At 41.3% G+C, this 15,864-nt stretch overlaps 1 protein-coding gene across 4 annotated transcripts in view; it reads left to right on the top strand.

Moving 5' to 3' along the window:
- The window catches only part of elmo1 (engulfment and cell motility 1 (ced-12 homolog, C. elegans)), a 106,275-nt gene that overhangs the window by 61,117 nt on the left and 29,294 nt on the right, over positions 1-15,864 (top strand). For 3 of the 4 annotated variants that reach the window (XM_020606861.1, XM_020606859.1, XM_020606860.1), the window contains one exon: positions 9,638-9,774. In XM_020606861.1, the coding sequence (XP_020462517.1) occupies positions 9,638-9,774 (137 nt within the window). Of the gene's footprint in view, positions 1-9,637; positions 9,775-15,221; positions 15,375-15,864 lie in introns of those variants that run through there. The other variant, XM_020606862.1, reaches the window with a different exon arrangement.

Genomic DNA, 15,864 nt, shown 5'->3' with positions numbered 1-15,864 from the left:
CATCTAAACTCATTAAGTGGACAGCTCCCTCTGTAATGACCCCGTTTGTATATCTATGTTTGTGAGGACACACACCGACATTATACTTTACCTAGCTCCTAACCTTGACCTCTTAATCATCACAACTAAATGACTAACCCCAACCCTTACCCTACCGCTAACCTAAATTTAATTCAAAACTGAACCCTAAAACCAAGTTTTAACCCTCAAACAGTCCTTTGAGGGCATGTCAGACAGTGAGAATGAACAGTCCTCACTCCAAAGGTATAAAACTCAAAGTGAGCCCCACAAAGGTAACCCTTCAAATACACATGCACTGCTCCACACACAGATCAGTAACCCTTCAGACAAAGTGCAAGATTGCAATACTGTGTACAGGCCCAGAGTGTGTTATAGGAGCATACTGTAGGTTCAACGCATACTATACACACTGACAGCAATGAAATGGCTGAAGGGTAAAAAGAACCAAGTCAACTAACAAGTAATATCTCAGCTTTGTGGTTACTTTAGTATGCAGTTTAAACCTGACATGCTGAATGATTGCACGTTAAATTTACCTTTCATGATTGGTTTGTATCTTACGTCATTTATCATTTTCAATGTGCTTCCTTCATAAGCAGCTGCTTCCACTAATTAACTTATCAGTTAGATGAGAATTTTTGTCTGAGAGAAATGTTAGTATGCTAATATTTGTGTTAGCTGAACTTTAGCTTAAGAACTGATCCCATTTGAGGCAACTTAAGTCTCAAGGTTTTAGCTGCTAATCCTTCCCGTAACTGTCCCTCAGTGAGTCATGTGCAAAGTGGATGATGGCAAGACAAAGAATGTTCAAGTATAGAATCCTAGGTATCCCTGAAGTCGTGACATGAGTGGCTATTTGGCAGTCAGCAACCACTTTGCATAGTTGTCAGGCGCAGCCTTGTGGTAAAGAGGGTTCTTCTGGGTTTTCCACTTCATAGCCTCAGGCGTACACCAGAAAAAGGTTTTTAAATTGGAGTGAACAGAATCTCAGGTTTTGAGCATCCTTGGACTTTTTCAGACACTCCTGTTCCTTGTCAGTTCTCTGTAAGAACTTATTCCTGTGACAGTGCTGCTGCTCTCTTTTTACATTTTGCATGTTCCTGCACTTCTTGGATGTAATTTGCCATAAAACTCTCACCAACCCATCTCCCTCACTTACACCCTCAAGCTTCCCTTTACCTTACTTTTTGAGATACTATATAACTGAAGATGTTTTCCCAAAAGGCCCCTTACCAGCATGTCTTGTCAAGGGTGAAATCAGACAAAACAATGCAGCGAGTTTCAGCTTGGACTTTGCTGTGTGCTCAGACGCACACACGCACGCCCATACAGTTTACAGTAGTTGACTAAACGCCTGGCTGGAAGCTAAGATCTTGGAATATTAAAGAGTTGTTCAGGGAATGTCCTACTGTGTGTGTATAGCTTTTGTTTTTTGGTTTGTTTTAAAGATCATAATGCAACCCTGGACAGCATCTTACAGTACCTCACTGCAAGCAGATACAGAGCTGAACAAACCTGGGTACATAAAGTAGCTAATATAAATAAACTAAAAGACAAACCAATAAAAATGAACAAAATAAAAGAAGCAATATAAATACCAAGTAAATGTTCAATACACAGTTTGGCAGCAGTTTATGCAGCAACTCCTAACACTTTTGTTACTCACCTCCAAAAAGGAGAGACAGAAAAGAATTTACTGCTTCATTTTGACACTTTCCAAATGTAATTATCCTCCACAAGTCAATTTTTTTTAAATGTGTAACTGGTATATAATAAAAATCTGACTGTACTTTTGCAGTGTGGAAATTTGGCCAGTGCAGGACTTTAAAACTTTCTAGTTTTAGAAGTACAGTTATGATCCAGGTTGTGTTTGTGCACTTCCATGTGCTTATACAGTATTTATGTGTGAACACAGGCATGCATGCCAGCTGGAGAATCTTGAATTGTTTCGTTATGGGCAAACTCAGACAGACTGTGTGTTTAAGTATGATTCACACCACGGATTAAGATTTTCTTTTGGAAGAATCTGGCATAAGGTGTATTATAGTCTATGTCTAATATATAAAGATATCAGTTGTGTTTAGTGTATTTAATAAATGCCCCCCTGGGTCATTAGATGTAATGGTCATTAGATTCAGGGTAGAGTTACTCAAACTGGAAGGGTGAGTACATCCCAGTGGCCCTTCTGGCATGGCCCAAACATTTTAAAACTGACTTATCATTTCACAGATTGTTAGCTCTAAACCCCAGAGACATTACATCTTAAGGTGACATATTTATTGGCCTAGAATAGCTGAACTGAACTACTAGTTATATTTAGTGCTCCTGCGTTGTTAACCAATTTGATCGGTGTTTGAACATTTTTCTTCCTTTATGTGTTGAATTGATGTAGATTGTGTTAAAAGATGGTGCTCTATTTCTTGTATTTCAAAAGAAGTTCCTCTAGGCAAAAACACTGGAAATGTCTTATATGATTTTGTGCTTGGGAAACTAAAGCGAATGTGCGTGAGAGTTTTTCAGTGGCTGACCTGGACAACTCCATGCAGACAAGATGGATAAGAAAAAATGGTGTGATGCAGCTCTGAAACGTTTTATTGGCCCTAATGGCACAAATTGGGATTAGGCAAAGTGTAATTTGAGGTTTCTTTCAGACTAAAAAAAAAATGTTTAGCTAGTTTAGTCATTTCTTTGGTAATGATTGTGGAAGATTGTCATGTGCCCTGCAAATTCATCTAAAATGACCCTCTCTGAGTGTGAATAAGTTCAAAATGCAGTGACAAATTGAGCAATTAGATCTTAAAAAATGAGTATGTGTATTGGTTTGTTTTGATAAAGCTTTTTTTTAACCTCGGATAAGTCTTCTATGCATTTCCATTGTGTCTATTTTGATGCTGTGGTGGTGTTTCCTGTGGTTTGCATCCCTGTGTGCCTGCTGCTTTAGCATTCTACACACATGCAAACAGTGACTGGACAGGAGAGATGGTGCTGACACTGCTTGGCAGACACACACACACACTCTCCCCCTGTCACTGTTGGACATCAGGGCCTGCTGGTATTATAATTAGAGTGAGGATGACGCTTTTCACTGTGGCATAGCTGCAAGGTGACTCTGAGGGTTGTTTCGCTTATGTTGCGCAGACACACGTACACACAAACAAATACACGCTGGACCTTGACAGATGTCCGGGTGGCGTTCAGTCTGTCTCCGCCTTTCTCTCACACATACACAGTGGAACACAGACAGACGCACAGCTGCACACACGTACACTTTTAACGCACATGCTTAGTCACCTTGCTCATGCCCAGGGCTCATCTGTGGCTCGTGGAGTAATTAGCTTTTAGTTGACGTCACCGAGCCCTGGGGGCCTTCACTTCAAATGGAGTCCAGTAAAAGCGTGACAGGTGACAGCTGGCCCGCACTAAGTCACGCTTGTGTTCACATACATACACACATTCACTTCAGGGAGACGACAGTGACCCCTGACCTCTGCCCAGCCACACACATGTCAGGAGATAGATGAATGGAAATTGAAAGGAGAGGAGAACTGTCTACACCCTCTGAGCTGTCTTGCCTTCATGATGATGTGTGATGCTGTGGAACGTCACTGTACTGACATGTCTAATTTAATTTGAAACCAGTGACTTGGAACCCCCGCCTGCCTTCACAGCTTGCGATTCATTCTCATTATGTGGTTCAGACCATAATCCTGAAGAAGCGACGGAAAAACCTTCACATCATCCAAGTTGTAAATATTGGGAATTTCTGACCATTAACATGATCGCCGCTGAAGAGCATTATGTACGTAAGTGTCAACAAACTGTTGGCAAAATGGCTGAATTGCTGGGAGCTACGTACATCTAACTGATGTCCATTAATACTAGTACAACTGATTTAGCTAAATTATAAGAAGCTATTCACAGTTTGCTGATTTGTGGTTTCAGCTGCTCAAAATACAAAACACAGCAAAAGTGATGCAACCCCAAGGCTAGGAGGCGGCGGTAACCATCTTCTGACATTGATGTTACGTGAATGCAGCATTAGTGTGGACAAGACCTTCTGGTTCTGTGCAAACTTCTTGAAATCTTGTGTGTTTGTATATGTAATTTTACTTAAACTGAACGTTGATAAATTCCTTAAGAAATTAGTCATATACTTCCTTGCAAGAGGATAGCAGTGATTGAGGACTAGTGTTATAACTATTGAAGTGATTAGTCAGCAGTTTTCAAAGCAAGAGAGAAATCAAGAAAATTTTCAAGCAAAATTGCCGAACACTAAAATGTGTTCCAGCTGCTCAAATGTGAGTAGTTGTTGTTTTTAGGAAAAAGATTAATCTAAAAAAGCCCCTAGATTAACACAATGAAAGCCTTACAGCTTTCACCCTGCTGAAGTGTGTTTGTACAAAACACTGACTCCCCTCAGTGTCCAGGGGGAAGGTGTGTAGTAGTTCTTGCACCATCTTTAAACAAAGACATACAGTATTTGTTATCTATTAAATAGCTCAACAAAAACAGCCAGGTGTATCATCAAATTATATCTGTCATTATTGTGTAGCGCATCGCATGACTCCATAGATCCATGTGGGCATATGGTCCAGCACTGGTCATTACAGAGTCCTGTTGCCTGGTTTATGGGCAGTACAGGCACCGAACATCTGGCTGTGCAGATGGTTGAAAAGCACACAAGACAAAGAAAACTCATTACAGCCCATTTTCCATCCGTCTAGAGGGCCTGCTGTGGACCCATGTGCTTGACCAAAAAGAGTCATAAATTTTGTCTTAAATTGAGAGAGAGGTCATATCTACTATGCTGTTTCATGGTGTGTCACCTAGCTAGAAGCCGAGTACACTTGGGGGGTGTGTGTGTGTGTATGTTCGTGTGACCCTGGCGGTGTCTCATCTATCAGAAAGTGTCAGACTCTTCAGTTGTCCACCTCATTTCCTGCTTGTGGGAGAGAGGGCTCAGCAGAAGGAAGGAAAAGAGTTTTTACATAACCAGTTTGAACCAATTACAACCACAGGACAGGTCAGGCATTCTTAGCCTCAGGTTTTGTAGCTGTTTAATGCATAAGGATCACAGCAGATGTAGTTTTCAATATGTTTGTTTTCGCATTATAAATTTGAAGTAACAACCGGATGGAAAAAAGAATAGAAGAACAGTAAGTTTCCATTGCAATACATGGAGGGACTGCTAAGAGAAAGTATGTGCCACGTACACACGTTTTGTTCCATTGTGGACTCTTTTGAGGACACTTTATAGATCATAAAGTTTACACTCATAAAATTGCAGATGATAAATACTGGACTATAGTAAATAGAGATTTCAAACACAGGCCCCAATGTTACTGTCATTCATCTAACTGTACAGAGCAGTAAGAGTATGCCACAAAAAGAGACTCTTTGTTGTATCTATTATGTTTAAATATACAGTCAATACAGTAATAAATTCTTTATGGATAGAGCTCAGGGCACCAGAATCTTAAATGATGGCTGTTCAGGTAAAAGATGCCTCAAGTATTCAGAATATTTCTCTTTTATATTTTTAAAGTTCATTGAGTAATACTGCAGGTCTCATCCCTTTGTCCCCTTAAAGAAAGAAGCCAAGAGGTAGTTTCGCTTATCAATAGACCTTAATGTGAAGACAGTAATAACACTTCCTGTTGCCTCACACAGGATGATTGCGGTCAAATTCAGATTAAGGTCACGCGCAGCCTAAGGATTTTGAGCAAGAGTAACAAGGAGTTTGATGTTCCTTGTTTTACTTTTTTCTTCTATACAGGCCTTCAGTCCATCCAATCCAGCTGCAGTGTCAGTCGGTGTGATGGATGTGCCGTGTTTTATTGTGTAACTGATGTTTTCTAGCCTCCAGGTCAGTCAGAATAATGCAGAACTGCAGCTCCGGTAAAAACCCAGTAACATGACTTTACACTCACATAGGACTGCGTCCATTCAGGCAGATCATTTTAAGTGCATGTGTGCAGTGTTGGGCATGATTCATAAGTGGCATTTCAGCTAGGTGGAAAGCAGTCACAGTTGTGAAAAAGGAAGCAACTGTTTATGTAATTTCTTTCCTTTGAATTATTCTTCAGCAAAAACTATACAACTGATAAATTCTGAAGACAATAAATTACAGTGCAGTCAGGATAGTATTGTGTTGGCACTATTTCAGATTATTGAATATGAAATGACAGTAATTATAAGGTCAAAGTGCTAACTTTCTATTTGAGTTGTTACATCCAAATTCAATGAACCAATGTAGAAATTGTAGCCCTTTTTATATTTACAGTGGTTTCAGAAAGTATTTACGTCTTCCCTTTAAATAACTTTGCAAAATCTCTAAAAGCATGCTTTCAGTTTGGTTATTGAGTGGAGACTGATGGGAAAAATGGCAGTTTTATCCTTTCTAAATTAAATCACCAACACAATAAGGGTGTGCAAAAAGTGCAGGGGTCTTAAAACATTCTGAAGTCACTGTGCCCCAAAGGGTAAGAATTAAATTAGAGTGTGCTATGAAATCTAGTGCAATGGAGTAGAGCAAAAACAATGGAAAACACTGTCCTAATCCACTATGTTCAAGAGTAATGTGAATTTTCATTTTCCCACATGCTGTTGCGTTTTCATTTCTGGAGTCGACTAAGCAGCTGCGCCCAAATTTCCCCTCTTAAATGATTTCCTCAGCCTGGGCAAATGATGTTTAGTTGATGAAATATTCATTGATCCACACTCTGTAACCATTTAGGTAAGTCACTACAATGCAGAACACTGAACAGTTGTGAGCATCAGCACACCAAGATTTTTCTTCTTCATCAGTTTGCTGCTCCAGGCCCTGCTGAGCCCTGTGAGAGGTAATAAAACTGTCTGTGACTACGCAAACCTTGCAGAACCTCAGGATGGAGAAATTTCTGCAGAGCCCCGTAAGACTGTGTCTCCCAAATAAGCATTGACATGTAATTCCCCTCACCTAGGCGCCCCAGAGGACTCTGTTGGTGCGACCAATAAACAGCCCATTTAGCTCAGAGGTCACTCCAATGCTTAAATCCTAACAACAACTTTTGCCAGACGGCCAAAAACAGGGCATTTGATTGACAGAGTTTGTTTTTTTTTATCCTTTCCTTACTACTTTTTTTCCTCTCTCTCTTTCTGCCCTTGAGGGTCCCCTGACTAAGTAGCCAGTCAGCATCTGTTTTGGCACACCTCCATTATTTTCTGATTGACCACCTGCACCAGTAGCACATCCCCTCGGATTTCTCCACCTCACCCTCCTCTTAATCTCCCATCCATTGCCCCAAATCAAAGCTCAGGTCACTTTGCCCATGGCCTGCAGGCATCGCTCATTATACTGTGAAATTTCAATTGCTACCTGACCCCTTCCACTCAATTCCATGGCTGCTTGTGGTGGACCATGGTCCCTGCTGCTCCACTCTGACTCTTTAAATGAACCAACCTTTGGCTCAAGGCCGCCACTCATCTCAGCAAGACGAGAGGGAGACAAATTTAGTTCAAATGAATGTCAGGCCTTGTTATTGTGCCTCTTGGTTAATATGGTTTGGGCACTCCGAGGCTCAGGCTCTCCCTCTTCCCTCTCATTCTTATTTCAAACATAGTCTTGCACACACAGTGAGATTGAACCTCCTCAGTTCACTGCTTTGAAAAATGAAAAATCTTGGCCAAATCCAGTTGTAACCGTGTTGATGGGGTGCAAGATTTTCAATAATACAGCCTTGCTTCATTGGGGAACTATATCTTATTCTCACTGGCTGTTTTTGTGAAATAACCTTTAAACACACCAACTTGATGCCATGTCTGTAATAGAGAAGGAGAGAATCCTTCCCAGGCCATTTAGATTATCTCTCATGAACAGCCTGTCACAACCCATGTAACTCTGTGTCCTGTGTCTTCAGGAGAATGGCATATTTCAAGCATGCATTGAGTAAACGCAAGCATGATGATTGGTTCTTTGAAGCTAAAGTGTCAGAATAATCATGTATGACCATCAAGCACATTTGTCACTTTAAATGTAAAGCAGAACCTTCCAGCAGCAGCGATTCGATGGCTTCATCTGTAACATTTTCCAGTTAAGTGATGTTTGTTGCAGTAGCACTGAGTGTGGGCTGCCTGTCCCTGTTGTTATGCATTAGTTAGGTGTAGAGGTGGAGGCTAGCGTGCCACCTTTCTTCAGGCCCAGTTGCATATTAATAAATTGAATGCCAGCATATGAAAAAAGTAAAACATAAATGTACCTTTGCTGGCTAACGTGTAGTGTATAGGAGTCGGGATAAGGCTTTGGGATTCATGTTAAACTCTGATTTGGGGACTGCTGTAGTGACACTTATACAAATACATACCGGGGCAATGAAAATGCCAATTTCCTAAAAGATCACGGTGAGGTCTTCAAATTAATTGCTAATTTTGTCTGAGCAGCACTCGAAAACCCAAATATCGAGATTTAATTTACTGTCATATAGGACAGAAGAAAAACAACATTTCCTCACAACTGAGAAGCAGCAACATGTTTTTTGACTGAAACATGACTAATGATGAATCACTTATCTAAATGGTTCCCAGCTCATTTTCTGTTGATTGACTAATCAATTAATCATTTCAGCTCATAAACATGTACTAACAAAGTCCAGCCCAGTCCAGTGGTGAGATGCGATAGGGCTGCTTTCGGAGAATACACACACTGTGTGTGTTTCTGAAGCCCTTCTCAGACATGCACTGCAACCCTGAAATTATGTAGACATTACCCTGAAGAGCTGGATGTGAGAACACAAATATCTAAGTCAGTCCACTCAACTATTAAGTGGACTTTACCCCGCCAGCTTCCTAGTGCAAAATCTGTGTAATGTCTGAGTGAGTGAGCCCATGTGAGAAATAGTCCAGTCCACACCAAGCTAGTGGGAATGTTGATGATGTTCTATCATGTGACTGACTCAAAACAAAAACAAAAAATATACAAACATCTGACAGTGAAGATGCCAATGAAAATATCTAACTGGAGACACAACGAGATTTGAGAACTGCTGTTGTGAGGCACTGAATTCATCAGACAGATTTAAAGAATGTCAAGAGACTCTGTTGTTTATTACCAAATTACAAACTGGCTATGTAACCGGGTCATGTCCCGCCTCCTGGATCCCCCAGTAACCCAAAAGGAGTATTTCCAGTAGGAGCAGCTGTGTGCTACATGCATGAAAGGGCAACTCTGGACAAAGTGCGGACCTGATTCCACGGACATAGTCCAGAGATCATACAGTATTTGAAAACCACGTGAGATTATGTGCTACTACGTGTGAGAAAAAGGCCTCTTGTCCACTGTTTTGCCTGTCTACCAGCTGGTGGTGTCTGTCTGCCTTGAAAAATTCTTCTTAGTTGAAAATGACTTTTTTTTTTTGGGCCAGTTTTACACCCACTTTATTTTGTAAAATGGAAATTGCTTATGTTCTGCTTTCAGTATGCATATTGGCTCACAGCTCTGCAGCAGGCTAACTGTTGGCCTTTAAGGTGTTTCCTCGAAGCACTAATGAAAATGAAAAAAGTAATGTTATTGCACAAACAGATTCATTGATAATGTTTGCTGCTGCACTGGAGGTGACGTCCATCATTTCTGTGTCTACAGCCAGTGAAAACTGCCACGACTTCCACCCGATGTTCTTCACTCATGATCGCTCCTTCGAGGAATTTTTCTGCATCTGCATCCAGCTGCTCAACAAGACCTGGAAGGAGATGAGAGCCACAAGTGAAGACTTCAACAAGGTAATGTGTGTGTGTGTCTTTAGGAGGCGGGAGGCTTAGCTGAATAACAGCCGTCACTGCATCCCTCTTTCCATCCACACTACAATTTGGGTTTTGAGTTTGTAGTGCATTCACATCGGAAAAGTGCCAACTGGAAGACTAGGTGATGCCAGTGTGCATACTTAATTAGTTAGATATTTGAGTGTGATGTTGATGGACTTGTCACAGCTGGAAAAAGTTAATATAGTGAGACAGCTCCAAGAAGATTTTAAAAAATTTCCATGTATGATATTTGCAATGATATCTTCTTTTTGTCCAAGTGCTGTCCCAGTTTGACTGGTGTAACATTTAATGCATACCAACTAATAATATGCAGTTTCAAAGCACAGCAAAATTTACAAACTGTCATTTAAAACACAGAAAATATGCAACACTGTGAGAGTTTGCTGCCATGTAAAATGAGATATATTTTTGAAAAATGAATGTATTTGATAATAAATATTGAAATAGATGATGATGCTGAACTTTGTGCAGAATCATGGCACAGATAGGATTTCTGTCACACATCGCTAACTTTTCATTGTAAGCTCTGGCAGAAAGCCGCACGGTGTCATAGCTCACTCGTATTTACAGCTGTGATAATAACATCTCAGTTTATTTTATTATATTTTAGTTATTAGGATGACATGCACATTCAGATTTCAGGCCTCATTAAGGTGCAGAGACATGGAAATGCTTTTCCTCTGTGCACAGATGAGCATGCTTAGGCGATTCCTTTTAAGTGCCCAGATTGAGTGAGGCATGCACATCTCGAGGGCTTTTTAGAGTTAACATGTTTTTCTGCATTGGTTTCCTTCTTCTGACATGAAATATTATCTGGCTTCAGATGTCTACGTTTTCGTTTGGAGTTTGACAGAGTCTGGATAAAGATAAAAAACATCCTGTGAGCTGCTAATGTTGAGTTGGCGTGTGTTATTACGTGTGTATTTTATGTTGTGTATTCATATGGGCATTAGTTGTACCACTCAACAGAAGCTCTGTGCCCTTTTCTTGATTTATCAAACAAATTATAATTATCTTGTGGGTCAACGTGAGCTTCTGTCCAAGTCGCCGCTTACACAGTGATTTGTCTAACGTTCTGCTCAGATTTACTGGCTTTGGTCAGCGTCAGAAATGTCTCACATTTGCCTTTTGCCAGTCCTTATAGTCCTGTTAAGGGACACATTGTGCATCATGATGGTATCACTGTAATTTGCTAATTCAGACATTTATTAAATCATTTTTTATTTGTGAGTGGAGTGTCTGTCAGTGAAGTCATACAGGCCAGTAGTGCTCAGATGGTAAACTGTAATTACAGTTTCCACAAATAACTGATATAAAAAATGCATTGTTGTTGTTTTCAGACTTGTAACAGCATTCTTGATCTGCTGCAAGAGAGTCATAACATTGGAGTCAAGATGAAAAACAGGAAAGTCTACTGATCCTGTTAAATGGTCTTATACTTGTATAGTGCTTTTTACGCTTTACAGCGCACTCAAAGCGCTTTCACACTACTTGGCCATTCACCCATTCACACACCGGTGTTATCACCGGGAGCAACTGGGGGTTCAGTGTCTTGCTCAAGGACACTTCAACATGTTGACCGGATAAGCCAGGAATCAAACTGCTAATCCTCCGGTTGGGAAACGACCCACTCTACCTCCTGAGCCACAGCCGATCCTGTTGCAGCTGTTGGAATAAATGTTCAGTGCACATTAACTGAAATTCTTGCCACCATCTGTGTTTTTATTTACTTATGAACATGATGGTGTAAATAATAATATGCCTAATATATGAACTGAAACTTAGGGTTCTATCTTGCAACAAACGCATGGTGTGCGACGCAGGTAGCACGTCTGTATGTCCAGATTTCCTACGTGTGCAATTACCATTTTCATGACATGCATATCACGTTGCCTTTTTACCAAGCAGCAGTTTGTCAACTCTGCGCCGACAGGTGCGTCCAGATGTAAACGGGGTGTGTCCAGGTAAATTTTGGTCGGGCTGGTAATATGAGGGTGCACAAAGTGACTGCACCACTGACCACCAAAAATACCCTGGGACGCCCTGCACAGAACATGCAAAACTTAAAAAATAAAAAGATGACCTTGTGCTCATCAGGTGTTGTGCACATCAATATATTTGTATTTTTAATACTGTAAATACCATTTTGATTAGTGATTGTGCACCTTCACCTCATGCACAAGTCGTTTCCTCAGTGGAAAATCTTGCTGACATTCAAGCTGGCAAGTACGCCAGTATGCTAGCAATCCGCCAGACATTCAAACCCACGTCTGTTAAAGGGGATGTGGCGTTACTCACCGCCTGGGTAATTGCATGTTATGCCCAAAACACACCTCTGCTTTAATGAGGAGATCGGGTACAGCCATTTTGCTACTTGCAGGGGCACTTGAACCATTTTTCCTCATCGTCAAATTACCAAAACGAACATGGACACACCCAAACACCATAACCAAATGGGCTACTACATCTCAAGTTCAACTCTACTTCTAGTTCATCTTGAGGAGAATTCAACATGCATAACTGCACACACCCTCCCCTAGCAATCCAGTCCCATCCTTCACATCCCCTCCCTTAAGTGAGGCAGCTTCGATTGAGTTGGGATTGATGATGCTTCTCTCCCCAACATCATCTTTCATCACACAGTATTTTGGGAGTTTGAAATTCAGCTGCAGGTTGTTGACAGCAGGACTGTTTGGTCTCAAGGGCTTCCTATGAGCTAAATGGTGCGTGCCGAGCTTTGCACTTCCAACTTCTGATGCCAAGTCTTAGTTTGTAACAGCTAAGAACTTGTAAACACTCTCGAGGCATCAGTTGTCGTTTTTTTTTTTTTTTTTACCCAATTCTGTCAACAAGAGACTGAGTTGTGTATTTATAACTGAGACAGTCATGGACTGCCCATTTCATAAAACAAAATGTCTCAGTGATGGAGAAGAGGAAGATGTTCCAGAGAAACACACTGGGAAAAATTGATTTCACCCCCACCCCACCCCAAAATCCTGAGCATTAGCATGAGCAAATAACAATCATAAATTAATACTGGTAAGAATAAGAGTTTTAAGTTAAAGTACTTTTACATGGTCAGTAAAATGAGTAATTAAATGAAGGGATAAAAGAAAACACAGATCACAGATTTACACATTTAAAATCTTTTTTTCCATGACAAAACAGAACGTGTGTGTCTGTGTCACCTCTGACCCATGATTTGTTTCAGGTAGCTACTGTGACCCAAACAGCAAATGTCAAGTTTGGTTTTGTACAATAGACTGGGTTAGCTAATCCCCCTTAAAATACATTTAGCTGGATTCATTAAAGAACTCACCCCTTTTTTTATTTTAACATTTCATAGGAATTAAGCCATTTTTTTTCTCTTTAAGAAAAACTCAAATGTGTATTCTACACATATTTGCCATATAATAAGAAATATCCCAATTAGCATGGACACAGAATTAGAAATTGTTTTTATGCCCACTTAATAACTGCCACCAACTGGACTCTTAAACTGGGCTATTACATTTAGAATTTGAGCTACCCCCCTTGAGGACATCAGTCATGCACAGTAAATAGATATTGGTGTCTCAGTAGACTTAAGAATTTTATAGTCTTTTTTTATGGCTTTTTAATATAGAATGGGGTTGAAAGTGATGGTTATAGTGATCTTCACAAATGAGCTTGGCCTTTGATGAGCACAAGATCTCCAAACATCCTACTTCTGCCGCATTTAGCTGAGAAACAGGAGTTTATCATCTTGGCCAGGTCTCCCTTGAAAAAGAGATCTTGATCTCAATTGGACTTCCTGGTAAAAATAAAGGTTAAATGAATAAAATATCAGTTCAATCAAATGCTTGATTTGTCAAAAGAATTCTGTCCATAAAACTTGAAAAAAGCCCTTTGTTGCCATCAAGAATGATAAATGTCTGTTTTGTGAAAGAACTATAATGTGCAAATGTATGCATGTCGCCATTCGGTCCTTTTTTGTACATACAGTATATGAGGATTTCTGCTCTTTAGGGTGTGTGGGAGGGTAGTAAACTGTGTCAAGAATAATTCTGAGGGGGTCCACTTCAAAACATAGCAAGTGTACGACTAACAGCTACCACACTCAAAGTCAGACACAGACAGCACTGAGCTTTCTGAGGTGTGGAATGCTAAAACACCTTGTTCGTCTTTTATCGATGTTTGCACAGCACTGAGGCCTGCAAATGTGTGAGCGTTTCTTAGATGCTGATGTCTCTCTCAGCAGCAGTCTCTTCATGGCTGACTGAGCAGCTAGCCTGTATGCATACACACACATGCACGCACAGGGTCTTACATGGCTTTATGGTCATTTAAGACAAAGGCACTGAGGCTTAAATGGAGCTTAAAAATACTGTGGCTTTTAAGCCTACACACACTTCATAGAGCCGCTATATCTCGTTTGCTTTATAAATGTGCTTAGTCAAAGACGTGGTTAGAGAGAACAAAAGGTGTGTGTGTGTGTGTGTGTGTGTGTGTGTGTGTGTGTGCTGTTTTTTTTTTTTTTTACACAATCTGTGTGTGTGTGTGTTTAATGAAGGCAAGTCTGATGCTCCCAGGGCACAGCTCCGACCGTCAAGCAACCGTTTCCCCTGTTTCCATAGCAACCCCTGTCCAATTACCATTGCCTCGCCGCACTACTCTGGCTCTGTTTCGTTAAGATGGAGCCACTTCTCCGCTGCATGTGTACACGCCTGTGTTTGTGGGCATCTATCAGAGACTGTCTTGTACGACTGCCTGGTGTCTCTTCATCCAAACATCTGTGCTTAGAGCTTCTCCTCCTCCTCCTCCTCCTCCTCTTACCCAACAGGAGGAAAAAAAGCCCTCCATCTCAGTCGCTTGGAGAAAAAAAATCCCTGACTGATGTAGTGGCTTGCAACCACTCGCGATACCCCTCCTCCTCCTCCTTCCCCTCTTCTTCTCTCATCCGTCCCTCCCACCCTCTCCATCCAAATCCCTCTCTCTCTTGCTTGCACACACGCACACGCACAATGATCATGTGATCCACTTGCTGCACCATCATTGGCGTCTCTGATCGTGGCGTGTGTCCAATCAGGGCATAAGCCCGGAGATCAACATAAGTGAAGCAGAGCAGCCTGGCTGATGCTTTCAGAGTCACAGAGGGAGGGAAGAAGGCACGTAGAGAGGCATACAAAAATATTATCGTAGAGGGGAGATAGGTACAGTTTGTCAGAGAAGAAGCAGTGTGTGTTGTGTTTTTTTTTTTTTTTTTAAGGGAATATACTAAAGGAGATAATCAAGCAGGAAAACTGAAAACCCAATAGCTAAGACAGGAAGGAAGAGAGAAAGCAATAGGAGGCGGTGCACGAGCTGTGTTGACAGAGAAGTCTTCTCTTATTGTGGCTAACGCTAACGGTCTCCAGTACGCTAGACCCCCCTTCCAAGGAGCCTTCTGCTCCCTCCATCCATCCATCCATCCATCCCTGTCTCCCGTTGAGCACTAAAAACTCCTCTGACAGAAGTGCTAGGATTCATCAGTCACTGTGAAGAGTATCATACCACACTTGGAAATATGGAGCTGACATGTAAGTACTAAGATTGTGCTTGAGAAAGAGGGTGGTTTCACGTAGCATGGATAGATGAAACAAGGGGAGGTGGTAGTAAAGGTAGAATAGGGAGTCTGTGTTGTTGCTTGGTGGAGGAGGAGAAGGAGAAGAGGGAGGATGCATATAGGAAGGAGAGGAGAAGAAAAGGCACAGAGAGATGTAAAAGGTGGGACAGGAGGAGAGGTGAGGAAGAAAGGCAGGAGGGACAGATTGGGCCGTGTAGACTGCGAGGTGTAAGAAGGTCAGACAAGGACCCAGAGCGCAACCTTTTCATTAACAGATGCTCCCCATCACACAAATATAATCTGCTAGGTTATAGTTTCAGTGGCGTCTCAGAAGCACACATCCATATCTGCGTGCATGTGTGCACCTGTTCACCTACCCGGGCGTTATCTGTATTCTAGTGTACAGTCTGTGTGTGTGTGTGTGTGTGTGTGTGTGTGTGTGTGTGTGTGTGTGTGTGTGTGGG

Source organism: Monopterus albus, unplaced genomic scaffold (assembly GCF_001952655.1).
Source record: "Monopterus albus unplaced genomic scaffold, M_albus_1.0 scaffold82.1, whole genome shotgun sequence".
In the NCBI taxonomy this organism is placed as follows: Eukaryota; Metazoa; Chordata; class Actinopteri; order Synbranchiformes; family Synbranchidae; genus Monopterus; species Monopterus albus.
This window is presented reverse-complemented; position numbering and strand designations above follow the sequence as displayed.